Raw genomic sequence first — 20,408 nt, 5'->3', positions numbered from 1 at the left:
CACATTTGCTAGGATAATTCTGGAAAATCCCTTATCCGTTTATTGTGTTACTAGTGTTTTAGTGAGATTATAAAGTCATACATGAAAGTCGGAGGGGTTTGGTGACCGCCAGTGTCTCTGATGGAAGCCATGGAGGAGCCAAGAAAGTCGCAGCTGCCTTTTTGACAGCTGCTGCAGGAGGACGCAAGCTCTGCTCATGTCTCCGGAGAGAGCCGACTTATTACCACAATTTTCTCACCGAAACCTGCGGAACATGTTCGCTTGAATGCTCTGTTCCATATTAAAGCTTCACAACAAACAAAGAAACACTGCGTGTGTTTTGGTTGCCAAAGGCAGCTGCAATCCACCGCTTTCCACCAACAGCATTTTTCTTTATAGTCTCCATTATTAATTGAACAAATTGCAAAAGATTCAGCAACACAGATGTCCAAAATACTGTGTAATTATACGATTAAAGCAGATAACTTTTAGCCGTGAGTGGTGCTGGGATAAAATGTCCGCTACAACTAATAACGTCACAAGCACGCGTCAACATAAGCGTCATCATTCCCAGCGTTTTCAACAGGAAACTTTGCGGGAAATTTTAAATTGCAATTTTAGTAAACTAAAAAGGCCGTATTGGCATGTGTTGCAATGTTAATATTTCATCATTGATATATAAACTATCAGACTGCGTGGTCAGCAGTAGTGGGTTTCAGTAGGCCTTTAAATTGACGTTTAACAATGTGCTGAAAATTTCTGTTGTGTCGTTGTTAAATCGTATTTTTTTTTTTTTTTTTACTTCTTGGTTAAAAAAAAAAGTACACTGTGGGAATTAGCAATTTTAAGAAGTCAAATCACAGCCCATACTAAAACGTTTCCAAAACTCTCTTGGGAGCTCGAAGGGTTTCAGTGGCAGACATAGTAGTTCTATATCAGCTGTGCATACAGCCTGTATCAGCTGACCCTAACATACACACCACACCCCCCCTCAACTGCTCAGACAAAAGAGTCAATGAGAGAGTCCGCAATAAAACTTTATGGAGCCATGTTATGAACACCATACCAATACCCGCTAGTATCAATGGAATTTGGTCGGTGCCTATAAAAGTATTGGATTCCGTACCCATCCCTAATTCTAAAACACTCATAGTCTGAAACAGAGTAAATGCGATTTTCATTATTTTTTATTGGAAAAATGGTTTCGGTTTTTAGTCTATCGAAACCACAAACCCACAAACCCTGAATGCGTGGAGAGGTTGAGCTTCTTCTCAAGGAGAGGAATGCAGCCTTGGAGTCTGGAGATCAAACACTTCATCGTGGCCTACATAGACAACCTACAGAAAGTAATGGAAGAAAAGATAGAAGTCTACCTTGTTAGTAACAATCCAAGACAGGTGTCCCACAAACTCACAACAGCAGAGGAAGAACTGTCAGAAGAACGGAACATCTTCGACATCCCCTACTGTGACCAAAAAAAAAAAAAAAACACTTTCTACAGTCAACATGAAGTCTGCCACACTCTGGGAAGGTTCAAAAAGCAGTTAGACCAGATGGTGTTCCTGGTCATGTTCTAAAGCAGACCTGGGCAAAATAAGGCCCGGGGGCCACATGCGGCCCGTTAAGCTTTTCAATCTGGCCCGCCGGACATTCCCAAATAATTTTTTAGATTTTTAAGATGGAAAGTGTAGCTGCCATTATGATGTGCACTCATGTTTTCTACCGACCGTAAGTCTTCAACTATACTAAGTATTTCAGTGGTTGGAATCTGTACTTATTGCTGATATACTAGTTACTATGGTAATCTAATTACTTACTATGGTCATCTAATTAGTTACTATGGTCATCTACGTCCCAGCAGCTCAGACGAGGCACCAAGCAGTGTGGGCGGGAAGCGTTTCCAAAGACGCGGAGGGAGATTTTCACAACAAAGTTCTAAAGCTTAGTGATGTTTTAAATATATCAGATTGTAGATGTGTTTATTTTGTACCCTTCGCATTCATATTTCACTGTTTGTTGCATTTTTGTTGCGTTTCACTTAATTGTAAAATAAGTCGATTGAAAGGGGGTGTGACATTCATATTTTGTCAATATTCAGTGTTTTATCCTTCATAGAAAAATTTAAAATTCCATCACGTTTTTTTAAGGCAGTCTGTCGTAACGTTTTTAGCATTCAATCAGACATTATTGTGAGATTTTGTGTTAGTGTTCCTAAAAATTTATATACTGGCCCCCAGACACATTTTTTCTCTAAATGTGGCCCCCCTAGTCAAAATAATTGCCCAGGCCTGTTCTAAAGACCTGAGCAGACCAGCTGGCTGGAATCTTCATGCTAAACTTTAACCAATTCCTGCTCTACCAAACTGCTAGAAGTTATTTGTTATTGTTCCTCCTCCTAAGATAAACAATGCAAAACTTAGACTTGTCTAGACTAGATCTGACCAATCAGACTTAGATCTGACCAAGGTAAGTCTATGAGCATGACCCGATGAAGCCTACTCGTGTAACGAGGGCCAGCCAGTGGGCTGGACCACGTGTACGTTTTTAAACCTCACTATCTGACGACTTCAAGAGCAGTGCTGGCTATTGGGTAAGTAGCCCGGGCTCTTAGCTCAGTAGATAGCATGCTGTGTCAGGACAGGAAAGCAGGGACTGAACCATGGGGGTTACACTGGGCCAATCGGTGACGGACCACTGGACAGACGTTTTTTTGTTAAGGATAACGACAGGTTGCTGCGCACAGGTCCACATTTTGTCTCACTTGCTTCTCCCCCTGCAAAACATTTTAGCATCGCATGACGTGAGCCTACATCTGGTTTGGGATTGTAGCGGGGCAGTCTGAACCAAAAAGTTCAGGGCCAAACATTGTATCCTAGGCCACTCCTGATTGCTCCACAGTAGGTTTCCTGGCACTCGGCATGTGTGTGTAGTGTATAAATTGCACAGCTGCAGAAGGCAAAGCGCTCCAGAGACTCATCAACACCTCCCTTCGATGACAGATACCACACATGGTGTTTGAGGAAAGCCAAAACCATCTTCAGAGCTCCATCACACATCAACTGTCTGAACAAATGTGTGGGACAATATATCGTCCAGCAAAATGTGGCTTAAAAACAGTATACTCTACATCCATTTTTAGTCGTAGATATAAGAAGTTTGAAAACACTTTTCACCCAAGAGCAACAACTGTCCTGAGTGAGGAACAATACTCCTATTTGCACTGCTTTGAAAAAAAAAATCATGTCATGTATGATCCATATTTGCACTGCTTTATAACATTTATACTACATATTTGCCCATACTGAAAGTGAAAAAAAGAAAATAGATTTGAGAGTTTTGTCTTTTTTTGTAGCTTATCTTGTTTATGCTCAGTGGCCTAGTTGGTAGATTGTCCGCCCTGAGATCGGTAGGTCGTGAGTTCAAACCCCGGCCAAATCAGACCGAAGACTACAAAAATTACCTCCCTGCTGGGCACTCAGCATCAAGGGTTGGAATTGGGGGTTAAATCACCAAAAATGATACCTGGGCGTGGCCACCGCTGCTGCTCACTGCTCTCCTCACCACCCAGGGGGTGATCAAGGGTGATGGGTCAATGGGTCAAATGCAGAAAATAATTTCGCCACACCTAGTGTGTGTGTGACAATCATTGGTACTTTGACTTTAACTGTGTTATTACTTGCTGTAAGTGACCTCAGGATGCAGAGACGGGAAGACAACGTGCAGGTAAAAAATATTTACTGAAGAAAAAAGCATCACTGTAACGCTTCGAAAAAAGAAAAAAATATTGGTTCTTTTGTGAACATCACAACCCTTCATTGTTTTGATCAAGTTTGATACTCTAACATTTAACGATGTAGAACAAATAAAAATACAACTAAACTAAGATTCAACAGAAAAAAGTTGATTTGCAATTCTGGTCATAATTTGCATTTTTTAACTCACACATCTTCTTTTCTTTAGGTTTATGGATTTCAATGCCTTGAAGTTGATAGTTCTGCTATTAGCTAATAATTAATGCAGGAACCATTTGTTTTGTATGTGTCTATTTAAAAAATAAACACATTACATTGTTCTGGCATGATACATGATACGTTTAATTTTCTTATCACCATGCAAAGCTGACATCTGCATCGCATTGTATTGAATTGTAATGTTTTAAAAAGTATTGTTAGTGAATCGAATCATAATCATAACCCATATATATATATATATATATATATATATATATATATATATATATATGTATATATATATGTATATATATATATATATATATATATATAAATAGGCCCCAGCACCATATATATATATATATATATATATATATATATATATATATATATATATATATATATATATATATATATATATATATATATATATATATATATATATATATATATATATATATATATAGGTTTAGATTTACTTTTGGGTTTTCAATCATTTCCGGCTTCAAAATAAAAGTGCTTACACTTTACATCTGGTTTGACTACACTAACAAAATAAAAGTGTCTTAATTGTCTTATATTACGATCGTGCTTTGCCAAAGATGTTTTGTAAAGTAATCTGTGATATTTCCATCTAAATAAATGCTTGTGCATCAGTTAAAGAATATTGGGGAAAATGTTTTTGACCGGCTGAAATATTGTGTAAATTATTTTAAAACATGTTCTGATTAATACCCTTCAGTTACAGATTACAGGCTGGATGTTACAATTTATTGATAAACAAATAAGGTTAAAACATTGTCTTGCAGCGATATGAATTCCATTAACTTGTACGTTTGTACACCATGTAATGTATTGAATATCAGAACCATTTTTTCAGGTAGAAATATCGCAGAACATTTTTGACAATCAAAGCATGTTCATTACCATCTAGAGTTTGTGTTATTAACACTTGAAACTGGTAAAAACATGGTGTAGCTCCTCGTCTCAATACAAGTGTCTGTCATGGTCCTTGCCTGGTTCATGTTTGAAATGTTTCGTTTGGTGTTTGTTGTTCATTTCTGTTCTTATGCTCCCTTCGTGCCATGGACAATAATTCTTTTGCACCTGCCTCTTGATCTTTCTGTGTGGAGTTTGCATGTTCTCCCCGTGACTGCGTGGGTTCCCTCCGGGTACTCCGGCTTCCTCCCACTTCCAAAGACATGCACCTGGGGATAAGTTGATTGGCAACATTAAATTGGCCCTAGTGAGTGAATGTGAGTGTGAATGTTGTCTGTCTATCTGTGTTGGCCCTGTGATGAGGTGGTGACTTGTCCAGGGTGTATTCCGCCTTCCCTCCGAATTAAGCTGGGATAGGCTCCAGCACCCCCCGCGACCCCGAGAGGGACAAGCTGTAGAAAATGTATGGATGGATGGTTGTATTATTAGCTGTCTTATTATAATTTTACTGATTTGCAACAAGTTATTACATCTATACATATACATACATACATACATATATATATATATATATATATATATATATATATATATATATATATATATATATATATATATATATATATATATATTTATATTTTGGCCCTGTGATGAGGTGGTGACCTATCCAGGGTATACGCCGCCTTCCGCCCAAATGCAGCTGAGATAGGCTTCAGCACTCCCCGCGACCCCAAAAGGGACAAGCAGTAGGAAATGGATGGACGGGTGTGAATGTGAGTGTGAATGTTGTCCGTCTATCTGTGTTGGCCCTGGGATGAGGTCGCGACTCATCACCCCCCAGATCCCTGAAAGGGACAAACGGTAGAAAACCGATGGATGGATATACACACATATATATATATATATATATATATATATATATATATATATATATATATATATATATATATATATATATATATATATATATATATATATATATATATATATATATATACATATATATACACATATAGATATATATATGTATATATATACACACATATATATATATATATATATATATATATATATATATATATATATATATATATATATATATATATATATATATATATGTATATGTATATATATCTTAGGGCTGTTGTGAATCTTTGGGTGTCCCGAGATTCGGTTCAATATCGATTTTTGGGGTCACGATTCGATAATTCATCGAATTTTTTTCAATTCGATTCGATTCTCGATTCAAAAATGATATTTTCCCGATTCAAAACGATTCTGTATTCATTCAATACATAGGATTTCAGCAGGATCTACCCCAGTCTGCTGACAAGCTAGCAGAGTAGTAGATTTAAAAAAAAAAAAAAGCTTTTACAATTGTAAAGGACAATGATTTATCAACTGATTGCAATGATGTAAATTTGTTTTAACTATTAAACGAACCAAATATATGACTTATTTTCTCTTTGTGAAAATATTGGACACAGTGTGTTGTCAAGCTTATGAGATGCGATGCAAGTGTAAACCACTGTGACACTATTGTGTTTTATTTTTATTTTTATAAATGTCTAATGATAATGTCAATGAGGGATTTTTAATCACTGCTATGCTGAAAGTAAAACTAATATTGATACTGTTGTTGATAATATTCATTTTTGTTTCACTACTTTTGGTTTGTTCTGTGTCGTGTTTTTGTCTGTTCAATTGCTCTGTTTATTGCAGTTCTGAGTGTTGCTGGGTCAGGTTTGGTTTTGGAATTGGATTGCATTGTTATGGTATTGCTGTGTAGTGGTTTGTTGGATTGATAAAAAAAAAAAAAAGATTTAAATTTTTTTTTTTTTTTTTAAAAATGAGAATCGCACAACGTGAGAATCGCAATTCAAATTCGAATCGATTTTTTCCCATATATATATATATATATATATATATATATATATATATATATATATATATATTAGGGCTGGGCAACGATTAAAAATTTCAATCGAAGTTAATTGCACTATTTCTCTGATTAATCGCGATTAACTGCATTGTATATGTAAAGCCCAATAATGAATTCAAAAGTAGTGTGTAGTGCACCTTTATTGGAATATTCCCCCACATGAACAAAAGCGCCCAACATTTTTTTGTGCAAACACAATTTAAATCAGTCCTTGTTAAACAGTAGCAGTTAAATTGCATATTTTATGAAAATCAACTAAAAAAATGTAAATACAAACATTTAAGCTTATTGCCACTGCCAGGGTATTTAAGTTATCCTATTTGTTATGGAAAACAAATATAATCTACATACAAATCTCTGAGCCACAATCATAACATCTGAACAGGCAATTTCTGAGGTAACAGCAGAAACATTTTTTTTTATCAGGGATCTTTTGTTTAAAAAACCTATATTAAAGGTAGTGGGCTGTTTTAGGGGATTTTTGATCAAATTATCCGTAGCAGCAATATTAATAATGTTGTGTTTATTCTGCGTAGTGCACTTAAAATAATTATGACCATATCTAGGAATTGATATGATGGGAATTTTCCGATTGTTTGCTTGGTGCTTTGATAAACTGAACGCATATACATGGTACTATATTGTGATGTTATGAGCCAGGGAATAAAAGAACTACCCTACCCAGCATGCAACAGGAGTGACGAGCATGCGCGGTAGCCCGGTATAGGTTGTGTCGCCATGACGGCATCTTGCATGTTGTGATATGCACGCTCTGAAAGTAAACGTTAAGAACTCAGCCAACACTCCTCGTCTGCATTATTCATAAATAGACAGACAACACATACAGTATACTCCGCTGCTTCACAGGCCGTTGGATGTAGCCGGCAAAGTATTCCCATGCTTGCTAGCTGGTCTAGCAAGCACGCGTCATTCAGTCCAAAACGGCCCGATCCATCCACATTCAGAATGGTCTGGCGGTCGTAAGTGATCCCGGAGTGACCACGCTGTAAGCCAGCCATGAAATTTGCAGAATTGTCCGGTATTTTTGCCAAATGTTCCATCTTTACCAAGAGCCCCTCGACGTCGAAGCCCGTCCGGGCGCCGCCATCTTGTTAAGAAAAGGCGTTAACAAAATAAAAGCATGTAAACAACATAAGCAAATGTGCGATAAAATAATTGTCGGTGTTAATAGATTGATGAGTTAACTCGTAATTAACGCATTAATTTGCCCACCCCTAATATATATATATATGTATATATATATATATTAAAAAATTTAAAAAGAAAATAAAAAAATCGATTTAAAAAAAAATTAGAATATATTCTGAATCGCACAACATAAACGATTCGATTCGTATTCAAATCGATTTTTTCCCACACCCCTAATGTGTGTATATATATATATATATATATATATATATATATAGATATATATATATATATATATATATATATATATATATATATATATATATATATATATATATATATATATATATATATATATATATTTGTGTGTGTTTGTGTTCGTGTGTGTGTGCAAATAGTCAAATTGTTTAAGAACAACGTTTCTCAATTTTTACTCTATTTATGTTTTTTTGTTGTTTTTTTTAACTTGGGACAACTTGCGGGCCAGATTGTGGACACTGGCGGGCCGGAATCCGTGGTTTGAGGACCACTGCTGTAGAATGATGAAAGATGGTTACTGTTCTGAGCAGGCAGACTGTTAGGACAGACCACGCCCCTCCGATGATGCAGCCAATCAGGAGGCCTCTCTGAGGGCCAAGGGCAGGGAGGAGGAAAAAGGTTTATTGGCTCACCTAGCAGCTTTTCTCGTCTGTGCTGTGGAGGAGAAGCCGGAGAGCACACACACATTTCATACACACATGCACACACACGTATGCACAGGTTCCGCGGTCACTGCATCCTGCAACTTGAAACAAAAGAAACTTTGTGCCAATTCACACAAAGCAAAAGGTACAAATGACGGAGTGACTTTGAACGCATCACTTTTTTTCTGCGGAGACAACAGCGTCGGACTATGAGGAAACTTCCCACTCCAAACAACCATTTTTTTCTTTTACAACTTTTTGTCCTTTTTGACTCATTTGGAGAGCTGGATTTTTGGATGAGACCCCGCTAGTTTGGACTTTAGCATATTTTTTGTGGGGTGGGAGGAACGATCGTTGATAGGCAAAGTCTCGGAGGATTTTGGAGACAGAAAATATGGCAACACTTCTGATCTGCGGGTTTATTCTACTCAAGGTAAAACCCTCCTTAAATCACTACAATTTGTTTTATAACAGCTAAAACACACTACTGACTTTCATTATATTCATTATTTGGTCATTTATTTCTATATTTAGTATAATACAGGGACAATAAGATTACTTTAATGTCATTCACAATCTAAATGTTTACATTAACTTCTTGTCTGATACGTACAATTTAGAGTATTGAAGTTTCTCAGTTACCACACTTCCTGCAAACACACACACACACACACACACACACACACACACACACACACACACACACACTCTCTCACACACACACACACCAAAGAGTTTTCATGTTGGAAAAATGTTTGCAACTTTTTTTTCGGAGAATGTCTGATGTATTCAACTGTAAAAAAAAAAAGAAAAAAAAAAGCCACTTTTCCATTCACATGACACTTTTTTCATGCCACCACAGTGGTCCAACAGCTACAGTGGAGCAAAGTTATTTTTCTTCATAAAAGTCAGGAATGTATATATGCCAGGGGGCTCATTAAAGTTGCAGTTATAGTTGATTGCATATTATTATCATTATTATTAGGTCGAGATGAGTCTAGGCCAGACCTGGGCAAATTAAGGCCCAGGGACCGCATGCGGCCCGTTGAGCTTTTCGATCTGGCCCGCTGGAAATTCCCAAATAATTGTTTTAGATGTTTAAGATGGAAAGTGTAGCTGCCATTATGATGTGCAGCTACTTCAACTATACTAAGTCTTTCAATGCTTGGAATCTGCGTCATATACTAGTTACTATGGTCATCTAATTACTTACTATGGTCATCTAATTACTTACTATGGTCACTATGAGATTTCTCAGACTGTAGGTGGTTTTTTTTTTCACTATGTTTGTTGCATTTTGGTGGCGTTTCGGTTGGTTGTAAAATGTGTTGTTAATATTCAGTGTTTTATCATTTGAAGTTAATATAATAAATTCCACATTCTTTATTTTCATTTACATTCTGGGTGTCTCATTCAGTAAAAAAAATTCAAAATCAATTCCGTTTTTTTAAGGCGGTCTTTCATAACGTTTTTAGCTTTCAATCATTATTGTGAGGTTATGTATTAGGGTTCCTAAAAATAGATATACCGGCCCCCAGACACACTTTTTTTAATCTAAATCAGGCCCCCCTACTAAAATAATTGCCAGGGCCTGGTCTCGGCCCTACAGCCTCAGGCATCCTGCCATCCAACCCCCCCTGGGGCTTGTAGTCATGTCTCAACATTCTCCCCAGTGAAAACACTTGTGTTACATCAAAGTCTAACTCTATATACGTACTGCCTTTTGTTGTCTTGAAGAATGCTATATACGTGTCATACTTTATTGTTATTATTATCATTAAAATACCGATTTGTTTTGACTTTCAACTTCTATATCGTATATTAACTTTTTTTCTCTCTACTACTTCACATATTTAAAAACCTCTTAAGGCCCAAGCTGTTTGTTTACATATTTTTTTTTAAGTTCTCATTGTTATTTGGGCTTATTGTAACCTAATTAGAATAAAAACTAAGAATCATCTTTTGATATGATGTACTTAGTCCATAAGTAACAAACGTGTACTTCATGTTTAGTGACATGCTAATTCTTATTTTTACACTGTTTCCAAATTCCATTGTATGTTATACTCTTCTGACACCACTAGATTGCAGTATAAGTGTCCACATACGGGCCATCTATATCCTACCGCTTGTCCCTTTTGGGGTAGCGGGGGGTGCTGGAGCCTAGGCGTCCATCGTTGGACAACACCAGCACCTGAGTGTTAAGCTACAAGCCAAGTGAAAAAGGCCCGCCCACGAAACGCTGTGTCCTGCAAAAAAGCGCTAAACTTCAGAACATCACTTTTTTTCATATCACGTTCTGTGTGTGTTTTTGTTATTCCTATTTTGGCCAACATAGCGAGCTGGCGCCAGTCAGTCTGTGAGTTTATCAAAGTGGCGTTATAAAACACGTCATTTTCCATCCATCTGTCCAACCATCCATCCATTTTCTACCACTTGTCTCTTTTTGGGGTCGTGGGGGTCTCTGGAGCCTATCTCGGCTGGATTCGGGCGGAAGGCGGCGTACACCCTGGACAAGTCGCCACCTCATCGCAGGGCCTACACAGATAGACAGACTCGGGCCAATTTAGTGTTGCTAATCAACTTATCCCCAGGTGCATGTCTTTGGAGGTAGGAGGAAGCCGGAGTACCCGGAGGGAACCCACACAGTCACGGGGAGAACATGCAAACTTCATAAGACCCCAATTCAGTAGTGTACACAATTTTGGAAATAAGAGCCAAATGGTGCTGTCCACGCATGTGGCCAACTAAGCCTTAAGTAACATTATGTGTCTACTATGTGTAGTATGCATTCCAGGCCAGTAGTGGGCGATGTCTCTTTAGAAAACAGCGTAGAATGTGAAGCAACTGCCTGCAAAAGTCTTTTAAAATGCTCCAGTTCTTCATGTGAGTGACAACATCGGTCACTGTTTATCCGCTGGACACAGACATGATAAAGTAAATGTATATTCTGATGTTAATAGCACCGCTTTAACGACATTTGCCATTGGCATATTCTTGCTTGTTGTCCAGGAAGTATTTTTAAAACACGCTTCGCCGTCTACTCATGACATACGGATGAACAATTTGGTGTTTTGTTTGTTTCGACATTGTAGCTTTAAGGCCCTGCGATGAGTTGGCGACTTGTCCAGGGAGTACCTTCCGCCCGAATGCAGCTGAGATAGCTTGCATGCAATGCAGCATTATCGCCGGATACGCGTTATTAGCACAAACATTAGCCATGTTGCCATCGTTTTGGTGATGGCAACCAGGAAACAACAATTATCGCGCATCCACACATAGGGCAACGTATTTCTAAAATGTATGCCAGTTTTAAACATTTGTTCCAAAATTATAAGACAGAGTTAGATTTGTGATACTTAGGGCATCTCATTGTGAAAATGTGGCCTCGCTCAGGGGTTTCCAGAGTGGAACATTTACCCTTCTTTTCTCCCAAATTGTGGCCTATATAAAGCGTGACTATTTATTACGTTAAACATTTAAACAACTCCCTAAGGCGGATGGGCCTGGAAATTTCAACCACAGAACGACACTTGAAAAATGATCAGCGTCTCTCCGGTTTGATTTACCATCTTACTTTGCACAGCATCCATCCTTTAATTTGTCCCTCATGCTCCCTGTATATGTACTAATGACAGTAATCAACATTGGGGGTGAGGGGGGTTGGGAAGGCTAGACACCATCACCCCACCCGCCTCCTTTCCTCCCAAGACGAGGCAGGCCTTCTCTGCTGAAAGAGCCTTGTCTTGTCCGCCATGAGTGGGTCAACGTGTCCGCGTGGGGGGAAGAAATAATGCATCCTTTTGTGAGTTTATTTTCACGCAGATTAGATTAACTATGGAAAGGCCATCACAGGTTCTAAAAGAAAGTCACTTCAAAGGCCTCAAAAATGTTTTAGTGGCGAGAAAGCAAGGATTGAAGATTGTGTGTGTGTGTGTGTGTGTGTGTGTGTGTGTGTGTGTGTGTGTGTGTGTGTGTTCTTGTACTTTTACCCTTCTTGAGACATCAAAAAGGAAAAGTACCATCCATATGAGGACCGGTGAACAAGTTAGGACCAAAATCATGGTCCCAAAACAGAAAACCATTGCATCCAATAAAGAGCCAAATACTAGAGTCTGTGAACATTGCTCCAAAGTCAGGATTTTTGGTTGATTTAATGTGCATACAAAAAAAGCATTGACAGGTGCAAAGGCAGCATTACTGTATATGATAAAACAAGACGACAGCTAAAGAAGAACTTCCCTATTCATCCCAGAAAAAAAAACGTCCAGGTGAACAGCTGATTTTCCGACTTCCGGTGCGGACGTAAGACAACCCGTAGGATGAACAAATACACTACGGTACTAAGACTATAGTGGCCATCAGTAGTTAGCTTCTACAGCTGGGTTGACCAAAGTGCGCCACAGGGGCCATCTGTGGTCCGTGACTTGTTTGTTATCAGCCTTAAGCCCATTACAAAAAACAGAATATATTTGCAAAGTATGTATACATTATTAATGTTGTAAATACAAATCTGTATATATCTAGAAAGGGTGGTCCTAAAGAGGGAGGCATTTTTCGGAGGTCTCAAGAAGGTCAGAAATACAAGAACGTGTGTGTGTGTGTGTGTGTGTGTGTTTGTGTGTGTTCTTGTACTTCCACCCTTCTTAAGACATCAACGAGGAAAGGTACCGTCCATATGAGGACCGGTGAACAAGTTAGGACCAAAATCATAGTCCCAATACAGAAAACCATTGCATTGAGAGCCAAATACTAGAGTCTGTGAACATTGCTCCAAAGTCAGGATTTGTGGTTGATTTATGTGCATAAAAAAGTAAGCATTGACAGGTGCAAAGGCAGCAATATATAATAAAACAAGATGGCAGCTAAAGAAGAACTTCCCTATTCATCCCCGAAAAAAAAACGGCCAGGTGAACAGCTGATTTTCCGACTTCCGGTGCGGACGTAAGACAACCCATGTCCTATATATAACCATAGGATGAACAAATACACTACGGTACTAAGACTATAGTGGCCATTAGTAGTTAGCTTCTACAGCTGGGTTGCCCAAAGTGCGGCACAGGGGCCATCTGTGGTCCGTGACTTGTTTGTTATCAGCCTTAAGCACATTACAAAAAAACAGAATATATTTGCATAGTATGTATATATTATTAATGTTGTAAATACAAATCTGTATATACCTAGAAAGGGTGGTCCTAAAGAGGGAGGCATTTTTCGGAGGTCTCAAGAAGGTCAGAGATGCAAGAATGTGTGTGTGTGTGTGTGTGTGTGTGTGTTGACTGAGTGACTCCGGCAGCCGTGCATTAGAGAGAGCCCCTCATTGAAAGCGCTTCTCCTCCTCGGTGGTCCGTCTATTCCCAGTGGGGAATCCCTTCCAGATTGCGACGTCTTATAGACCCCTAATGGGGGGAAAAAGGAACTGTGGTCCTCATTGCGTCCTTTTAACTCTTGACTTTCTTGCCTTAAAGGCAGCAGATAAACATCAATGTGCTTCAGTGCATGCACAGCCTCCTTGAAATGTGCACTTTTAATAGCAGTTCACTGCTTGATGTTTATCTGTTTTGAGATGCTCGGAGTGTATGCGGTGGGGACTTGCTTTTCTTCTTCTTAAGACAGAGAAACTCTTAAGGGATTGTGGTTAAACCAGGGTTGGGGGATAAAACAATATCAATATATATCGCCATAGACACGTAATCGATATCATTACAAAATGTGCTCGAGGAAACAATAGATTATTATGTTTTCTTCTTTGTTGTAAGAACTGGAAGTTTGCATGAACAAAGGCACTCGATCTCTGGTAATTGAACAACGCAGGAAGTGGTCCCTGATCAGTGGTAGTGACACGCTAACAGCCAATCAGGTTCAGTGAAGTTGTGATTGTGCCATCTAACAATGAGTGTTACAGAGAGCAAATGAATTGTGGATAAAGCAGGAAAAGTCACCCTTCGGCAGTATGGCAGTTTATTTTAATTTTTTTTCAAACGAACTGTAGTCAGAACAAAGTGGTCTGTAAATTATGCAAGATGCTCGACCCCAGCAAGACTGGTGATACCACACCTTAGCCGCGCTCACCCTTTAGAGCACAGGCGTGACTTCCTGGCACTAAACCTGCAGAAAATATTTTTTCCCTAGGTCTCTATGATTACATTTTCACACACTATTTGGTTACATTTTATAAGCATTTCTTACATATTTTCTATTTGTGCACCTTCATTTTAAAAGGTTATTGTTTAGTGTTCAGTCTTATTTTATATATATATAATATGTATATATATATATATATATATATACATATATATATATATATATATATTTATATATATATATTCTACATTGATTATTTGTGTTTTCCATTGTTGTTGACATTTCCTTTTCTTCCTGTCTTGATAGCTTAGGGGATTGTAATTAGAGGGAGGTTACATTTATGGTCCATATAGGTCACAAGACATATCAATAATTGTTATGGATGTAACGATGTCAAATAAATAATAAATACAATATTATCACGGTATTTGGCCACAGTACGATAATATTGTGATGTATGTCGTCGTCGTCATCCACAAACACACACACGCACACACTCACACACAAAGTCACCGCCTAATAATGTTTGTAAAAACTAACTGAAGTGCACTTACTATAACTGTGTAAAGTTACGTAAGTTACGATTTCTGCAACTAATCATCGATTGTCTTAACAATTAGTCGAAACAATGGGATTATGGAGCATAAACATAATCAATAGCTGTAATTTAGCCATCTTTTTTAAACTCATCTTAAGATATTTTTGGCATGTCCATAGATTTATTTATACTCTAACTCACTGTTTTTCAAGCTTTTTTGAGCCAAGGCACATTTTTTCTGTAGAAAAAATGCGGAGGCACACCACCAGCAGAAATCATTAAAAAACGAAAATCCGTTGACAGTAAAAAGTCGCAATTGTTGGATATGACTTTAAAGCATCACCAACCATGCATGACTATAGCTGTTGTCTCAAAGTAGATGTACTTATTTAGAGTGTTTTGCTGTCTTCCTGTGTGTAGTGTTTTACTTCTTGTCTTGCGCTCCTATTTTGTTTTGTTTTTCTCTTTTTTTGGTAATTTCCTGTAGCAGTGTCATGTCTTCCTTTGAGTGATATTTCCGCATCTACTTTGTTTTAGCAATCAAGAATATTTCAGTTGTTTTTATCCTTCTTTGTGGGGACATTGTTGATTGTCATGTCATGTCTTTGCTCCACAGTAAGTCTTTGCTGTCGTCCAGCATTCTGTTTTTATTTTCTTAGTAGCTAGTTCAGTTTTAGTTTCATTCTGCATAGCCTTCCCTAAGCTTAAATGCCTTTTCTTAGGGGCACTCACCTTTTGTTTATTTTTGGTTTAAGTATTAGTTACCTTTTTACCTGCACGGTGCCTCCCGCTGTTTCCGTCATCTACAAAGCAATTAGCTACCAGCTGATATGGCAGAGTAACCCTGTAATTACAGGGTTACTCTGCCGAGCTCTAGACAGCATCGACACTCCACAATAACACATCATTTGCAGACTACAATTACTGGTTTGCACAAAATATTTTTAACCCAAATAGGTGAAATTACACCATCTCCCTCGGCACACCAGACTGTACCTCACGGCACACCAGTGGGCCGCGGCACAGTGGTCGAAAAACACTGCTCTAACTGCTGCTCATTAAACTTTTGTCCATGAAAAAGCAAGGCTAGGCAAAGTGTTGACCACAAAAAAGTATCATACTTTATGAAAACAAAGGGCAGTAAAATATTGCAACAATAAAAACAAACACCAAAGTTATCTAACATGATTAAAAAAATAAGCAAAAAAACAGGCATAATGTGAGGGAGTGAGTGAATTATATTTATATAGCGCTTTTTCTCCAGTGACTCAAAGCGCTTTGCATAGTGAAACCCAATATCTAAGTTACATTTAAACCAGTGTGGGTGGCACTGGGAGCAGGTGGGTAAAGTGTCTTGCCCAAGGACACAACGGCAGTGACTAGTATGGCGGAAGCAGGGATCGAACCTGGGACCCTCAAGTTGCTGGCACGGCCACTCTACCAACCGAGCTATACCGCCCCATTTTAAACACAATGTGATGTGTTTAAAAAGCTGCGCACCTGTATATTATTGATTAGCCCCTGATATTTTAGCAATCCACGAGACTCAATTAATTCTGAATATTTTAGCCATCAAATAGATTGTAAATTTATTATTTTATGATCTCAGCGCCATGGTGCCTAATATTTATGTGTGTGTTTGTGTGATTGAGGTTTGTTATTGTGCTGAGGCTGCTTCACACCAAATAAAACAAATAAAAAAACAAATAAAAAAAAGTACTTGAATTGATTCAGACAAAGTTTAGCTGACGGACTTTGGCTGAAATGAGAGGTAAATCAATTTTTGCACACAACTTTCCACACAAGCTAACTATCTTGCCGAGTTGAGATTGCATCCTATATATGTCAGACATCATGCTTCCGCTTCAAATGCTTTAAACACTTGACATGTTTTCCCATGCCATGTTGTAGTGAGCTGACGCCAGTCAGTGCGTCAGCTCACTACAACTTTTTGGAAAAAAACACGAGTGATGACATTACCGACTATCATCCACTAATTAATTTGTCGGCGACGCATTTTGGTTGCACCCCTAACAACAAGCCAATAGTACAAATTAGAGATGTCTGATAATGGCTTTTTTGCCAATATCGGATATTTCGATGTTGTCCAACTCTTAATTACCGATACCGATATCAACCGATACCGATATATACAGTCGATGAATTAAGACATTATTATGCCTAATTTTGTTGTGATGCCCCGCTGGAAGCATTAAACAATGTAAAAAGGTTTTCCAAAACAAATCAACTCAAGTTATAGAAAAAAATGCCAACACGAAACTGTCATATTTCATTTTGAAGTCACAAAGTGCATTATTTTTTTTAACATGCCTCAAAACAGCAGCTTGGAATTTGGGACATGCTCTCCCTGAGAGAGCATGAGGAGGTTGAGGTGGGCGGGATTGGTAGGGGGGGTGTATATTGTAACGTCCTGGAAGAGTTTGTGCTGCAAGGGGTTCTGGGTATTTGTTCTGTTGTGTTTATGTTGTGTTACGGTGCGGATGTCCTCCCGAAATGTATTTGTCATTCTTGTTTGGTGTGGATTCACAGTGTGGCGCATATTTGTAACAGTGTTAAAGTTGTTTATACGGCCACCCTCAGAGTGACCTGTATGGCTGTTGAGCAAGTATGCCTTGCATTCACTTGTGTGTGTGGAAAGTTGTAGATATTATGTGACTGGGCCGGCACGCAAAGGAAGTGCCTTTAAGGTTTATTGGCGCTCTGTTCTTCTCCCTATGTCCGTGTACACAGCGGCGTTTTAAAAAGTCATAAATTTTACTTTTTTTTAAACCGATAGCGATCATTTTGAAACTGATACCCATAATTTCCGATATTACATTTTAAAGCATTTATTGGACATCTCTAGTAGGGATCAGTGTAGTGAAATTGGGAAATGATCAGATAGTTCTAAATCCTTCTGTGGCAGATCGCCACAAGTACATGCATGGATAGTAAAGCCTGGTGGAAGCACTACTCTGTATTCACTGTAAAACATGCAGTATATGGGAAATACGAATGAAAAACCACCATCTTTTGGATTCTCCTTTTAATGGATATATAACAAACATCTGTACTGCATTATGTTTTTTCCAAATTTAATTGAACTTTGAATTAGCTCATAATGTCTCAGCTGTGCATGAATAAGGTTACATGCTCATCTCATGTTTGGAAGTCCTGCTGCTCAGCATTATCCACCATTCCGTTTATGAAGTGGATTATGTCTTAGTTGCCAGTCTGCAGCACAGATGAGTGCTCCCACTGTGGATAGACGCCATACTTCCTTTTGCACAGTGTTAGTGGCAGGCCCTTTTGCCAGCGGCTGCTCTGGACTGATTCTGACCTCCAGGCTGTGCCCCCCCCACCACAAAAAAAGTGCACTGAGGTGATGTGAAAACAGAGCCGCCATCTTTAAATATTTATCAAAGTCAAGATTTAAGTGACGTTAAATCTGCAAGAGGGGCTCTGTTTTCCGTGGTGCAAAACTAGTCCTGGTCTGGTAAATCCAAACATCTTACTGGTTCCTGCCGGATGCCGCCACCCCCGCACCCAAGTACGTCTGATCTGGGTTTTGTGGCTGGCGCTTCAGATATCATCAGGCTCCTCTGAAAGGCCTGCACTCAGCCCGGGTGTTGTTTTTGGATGGAGGCAAGGCCCCAATTCTAAACGGTTTCTCCAGTAATATCAGCGCTGAGCCTTCTGGGATTACGGCACAAAGTGTGCACACACAGGTCGGCGCACGTTCTCGCCTTTTTTCCTTCAGACATCAGAGACAAAGAGAGTTATCAGCGGGTTGTTTAGCTGTTACGTTTCCCCTTTAGGTTAGTTGTTAGACATCTGTTTGCTCTCGTCAGCCCCCCCGAGGCACAGTGGCCCAATCTGCCTTTAAGTGTGTGCATGTTTAAGATGCCTGAAGAAAAGGAGCAGTGAAATCGTGAGCCTCATCCACACACCTGCAGGGCTCTTGGGCACTTCAAAGGACTCTTCCTCCAGACAGACACTTGCATGCTGTGTAGCTGCGTTTAACCGACACCCTCGCCCCGGGCTGGAAGTGTCCTCTTGATATGTCGCCCCCCCACCCCACATGTCTCTCTCTGGAAAAACCCCGCCATTGTCATTCGCTCGCAGTGGGCCGGAGGTGTCAGAGCTCCTTTCCTTCCTCCTCTTCCTTCGCCCCCTCTTGTTCTTTGCAGCGCTCCAAAGCCATCTGATTAAAGCCAGCCTCTGCTGTCAGGCGCCAAACCCCGCTGCACAATCCGTTAGGAATGTCTGATCTATCCCTCCTGTCATAACTCATGCTGGGCTCTCCATTACCCACTTGTAGATAAAGGCTCGGAGCACTTTAAGGGGGCCAAAACCGTGGCAGATGGAAAGATTAAGAACGGTGGAAAAGACCTAGTTCTAGTCACCCACTGCCCTGCTTTTTTGTTCTACACAAGTGGGATGTGTGCCATTTCCCAAGTTGGGGCCGAGGGTAAAAACACACGTTGAGACGTTGCTTGTGTGCATGTGAAGATCCAAATATGCAAAGTAGGGTTGGGAGGTATAGCTGAAAACTGTTTATGGTTTAGGGCAAAGTTCCCAAAACCTTTTGACCCGGGGGCCGCATTGGGTTAAAAAGATTTGGCCAAGACCCGGGATATATACATATATTAGGGCTGTGAATCTTTAGGTGTCCCACGATTCGATTCAATATCGATTCTTGGGTCACGATTCGATAATATATCGATTTTTTTCGATTCGATTCGATTCTCGATTCAAAAACGATTTTTTTTCCCGATTTAAAAGGATTCTGTATTCATTCAATACATAGGATTTCAGCACGATCTACCCCAGTCTGCTGACATGCAAGCACAGTAGTAGATTTTTGTAAAAAGGTTTTATAATTGTAAAGGACAATGTTTTATCAACTGATTGCAATAATGTAAATTTGTTTTAACTATTAAACGAACCAAAAATGATTTATTTTATCTTTGTGAAAACATTGGACACAGTGTGTTGTCAAACTTATGAGATGCGATGCAAGTGTAAGCCACTGTGACACTTTTTTAAAAATTTTCAAATGTCTAATGATAATGTCAATGAGGGATTTTTAATCACTGCTATGCTGAAATTATAACTAATATTGATACTGTTGTTGATAATAT

The 20,408-nt window shown here is 38.9% G+C and overlaps 1 protein-coding gene across 2 annotated transcripts in view; it reads left to right on the top strand.

Annotated features, from left to right (window-relative positions):
- Positions 1-8,626: 8,626 nt before the first annotated feature.
- The window catches only part of nradd (neurotrophin receptor associated death domain), a 42,075-nt gene continuing 30,293 nt past the window's right edge, over positions 8,627-20,408 (top strand). For both annotated transcript variants that reach the window (XM_061915771.1, XM_061915770.1), the window contains exon 1: positions 8,627-9,075. In XM_061915771.1, the coding sequence (XP_061771755.1) occupies positions 9,037-9,075 (39 nt within the window). In that variant the 5' untranslated portion in view covers positions 8,627-9,036. The remainder of the gene's footprint in view (positions 9,076-20,408) is intronic.

The sequence above is a fragment of the Nerophis ophidion genome, linkage group LG11 (genome assembly GCF_033978795.1).
Source record: "Nerophis ophidion isolate RoL-2023_Sa linkage group LG11, RoL_Noph_v1.0, whole genome shotgun sequence".
Taxonomy (NCBI): Eukaryota; Metazoa; Chordata; class Actinopteri; order Syngnathiformes; family Syngnathidae; genus Nerophis; species Nerophis ophidion.
This window is presented reverse-complemented; position numbering and strand designations above follow the sequence as displayed.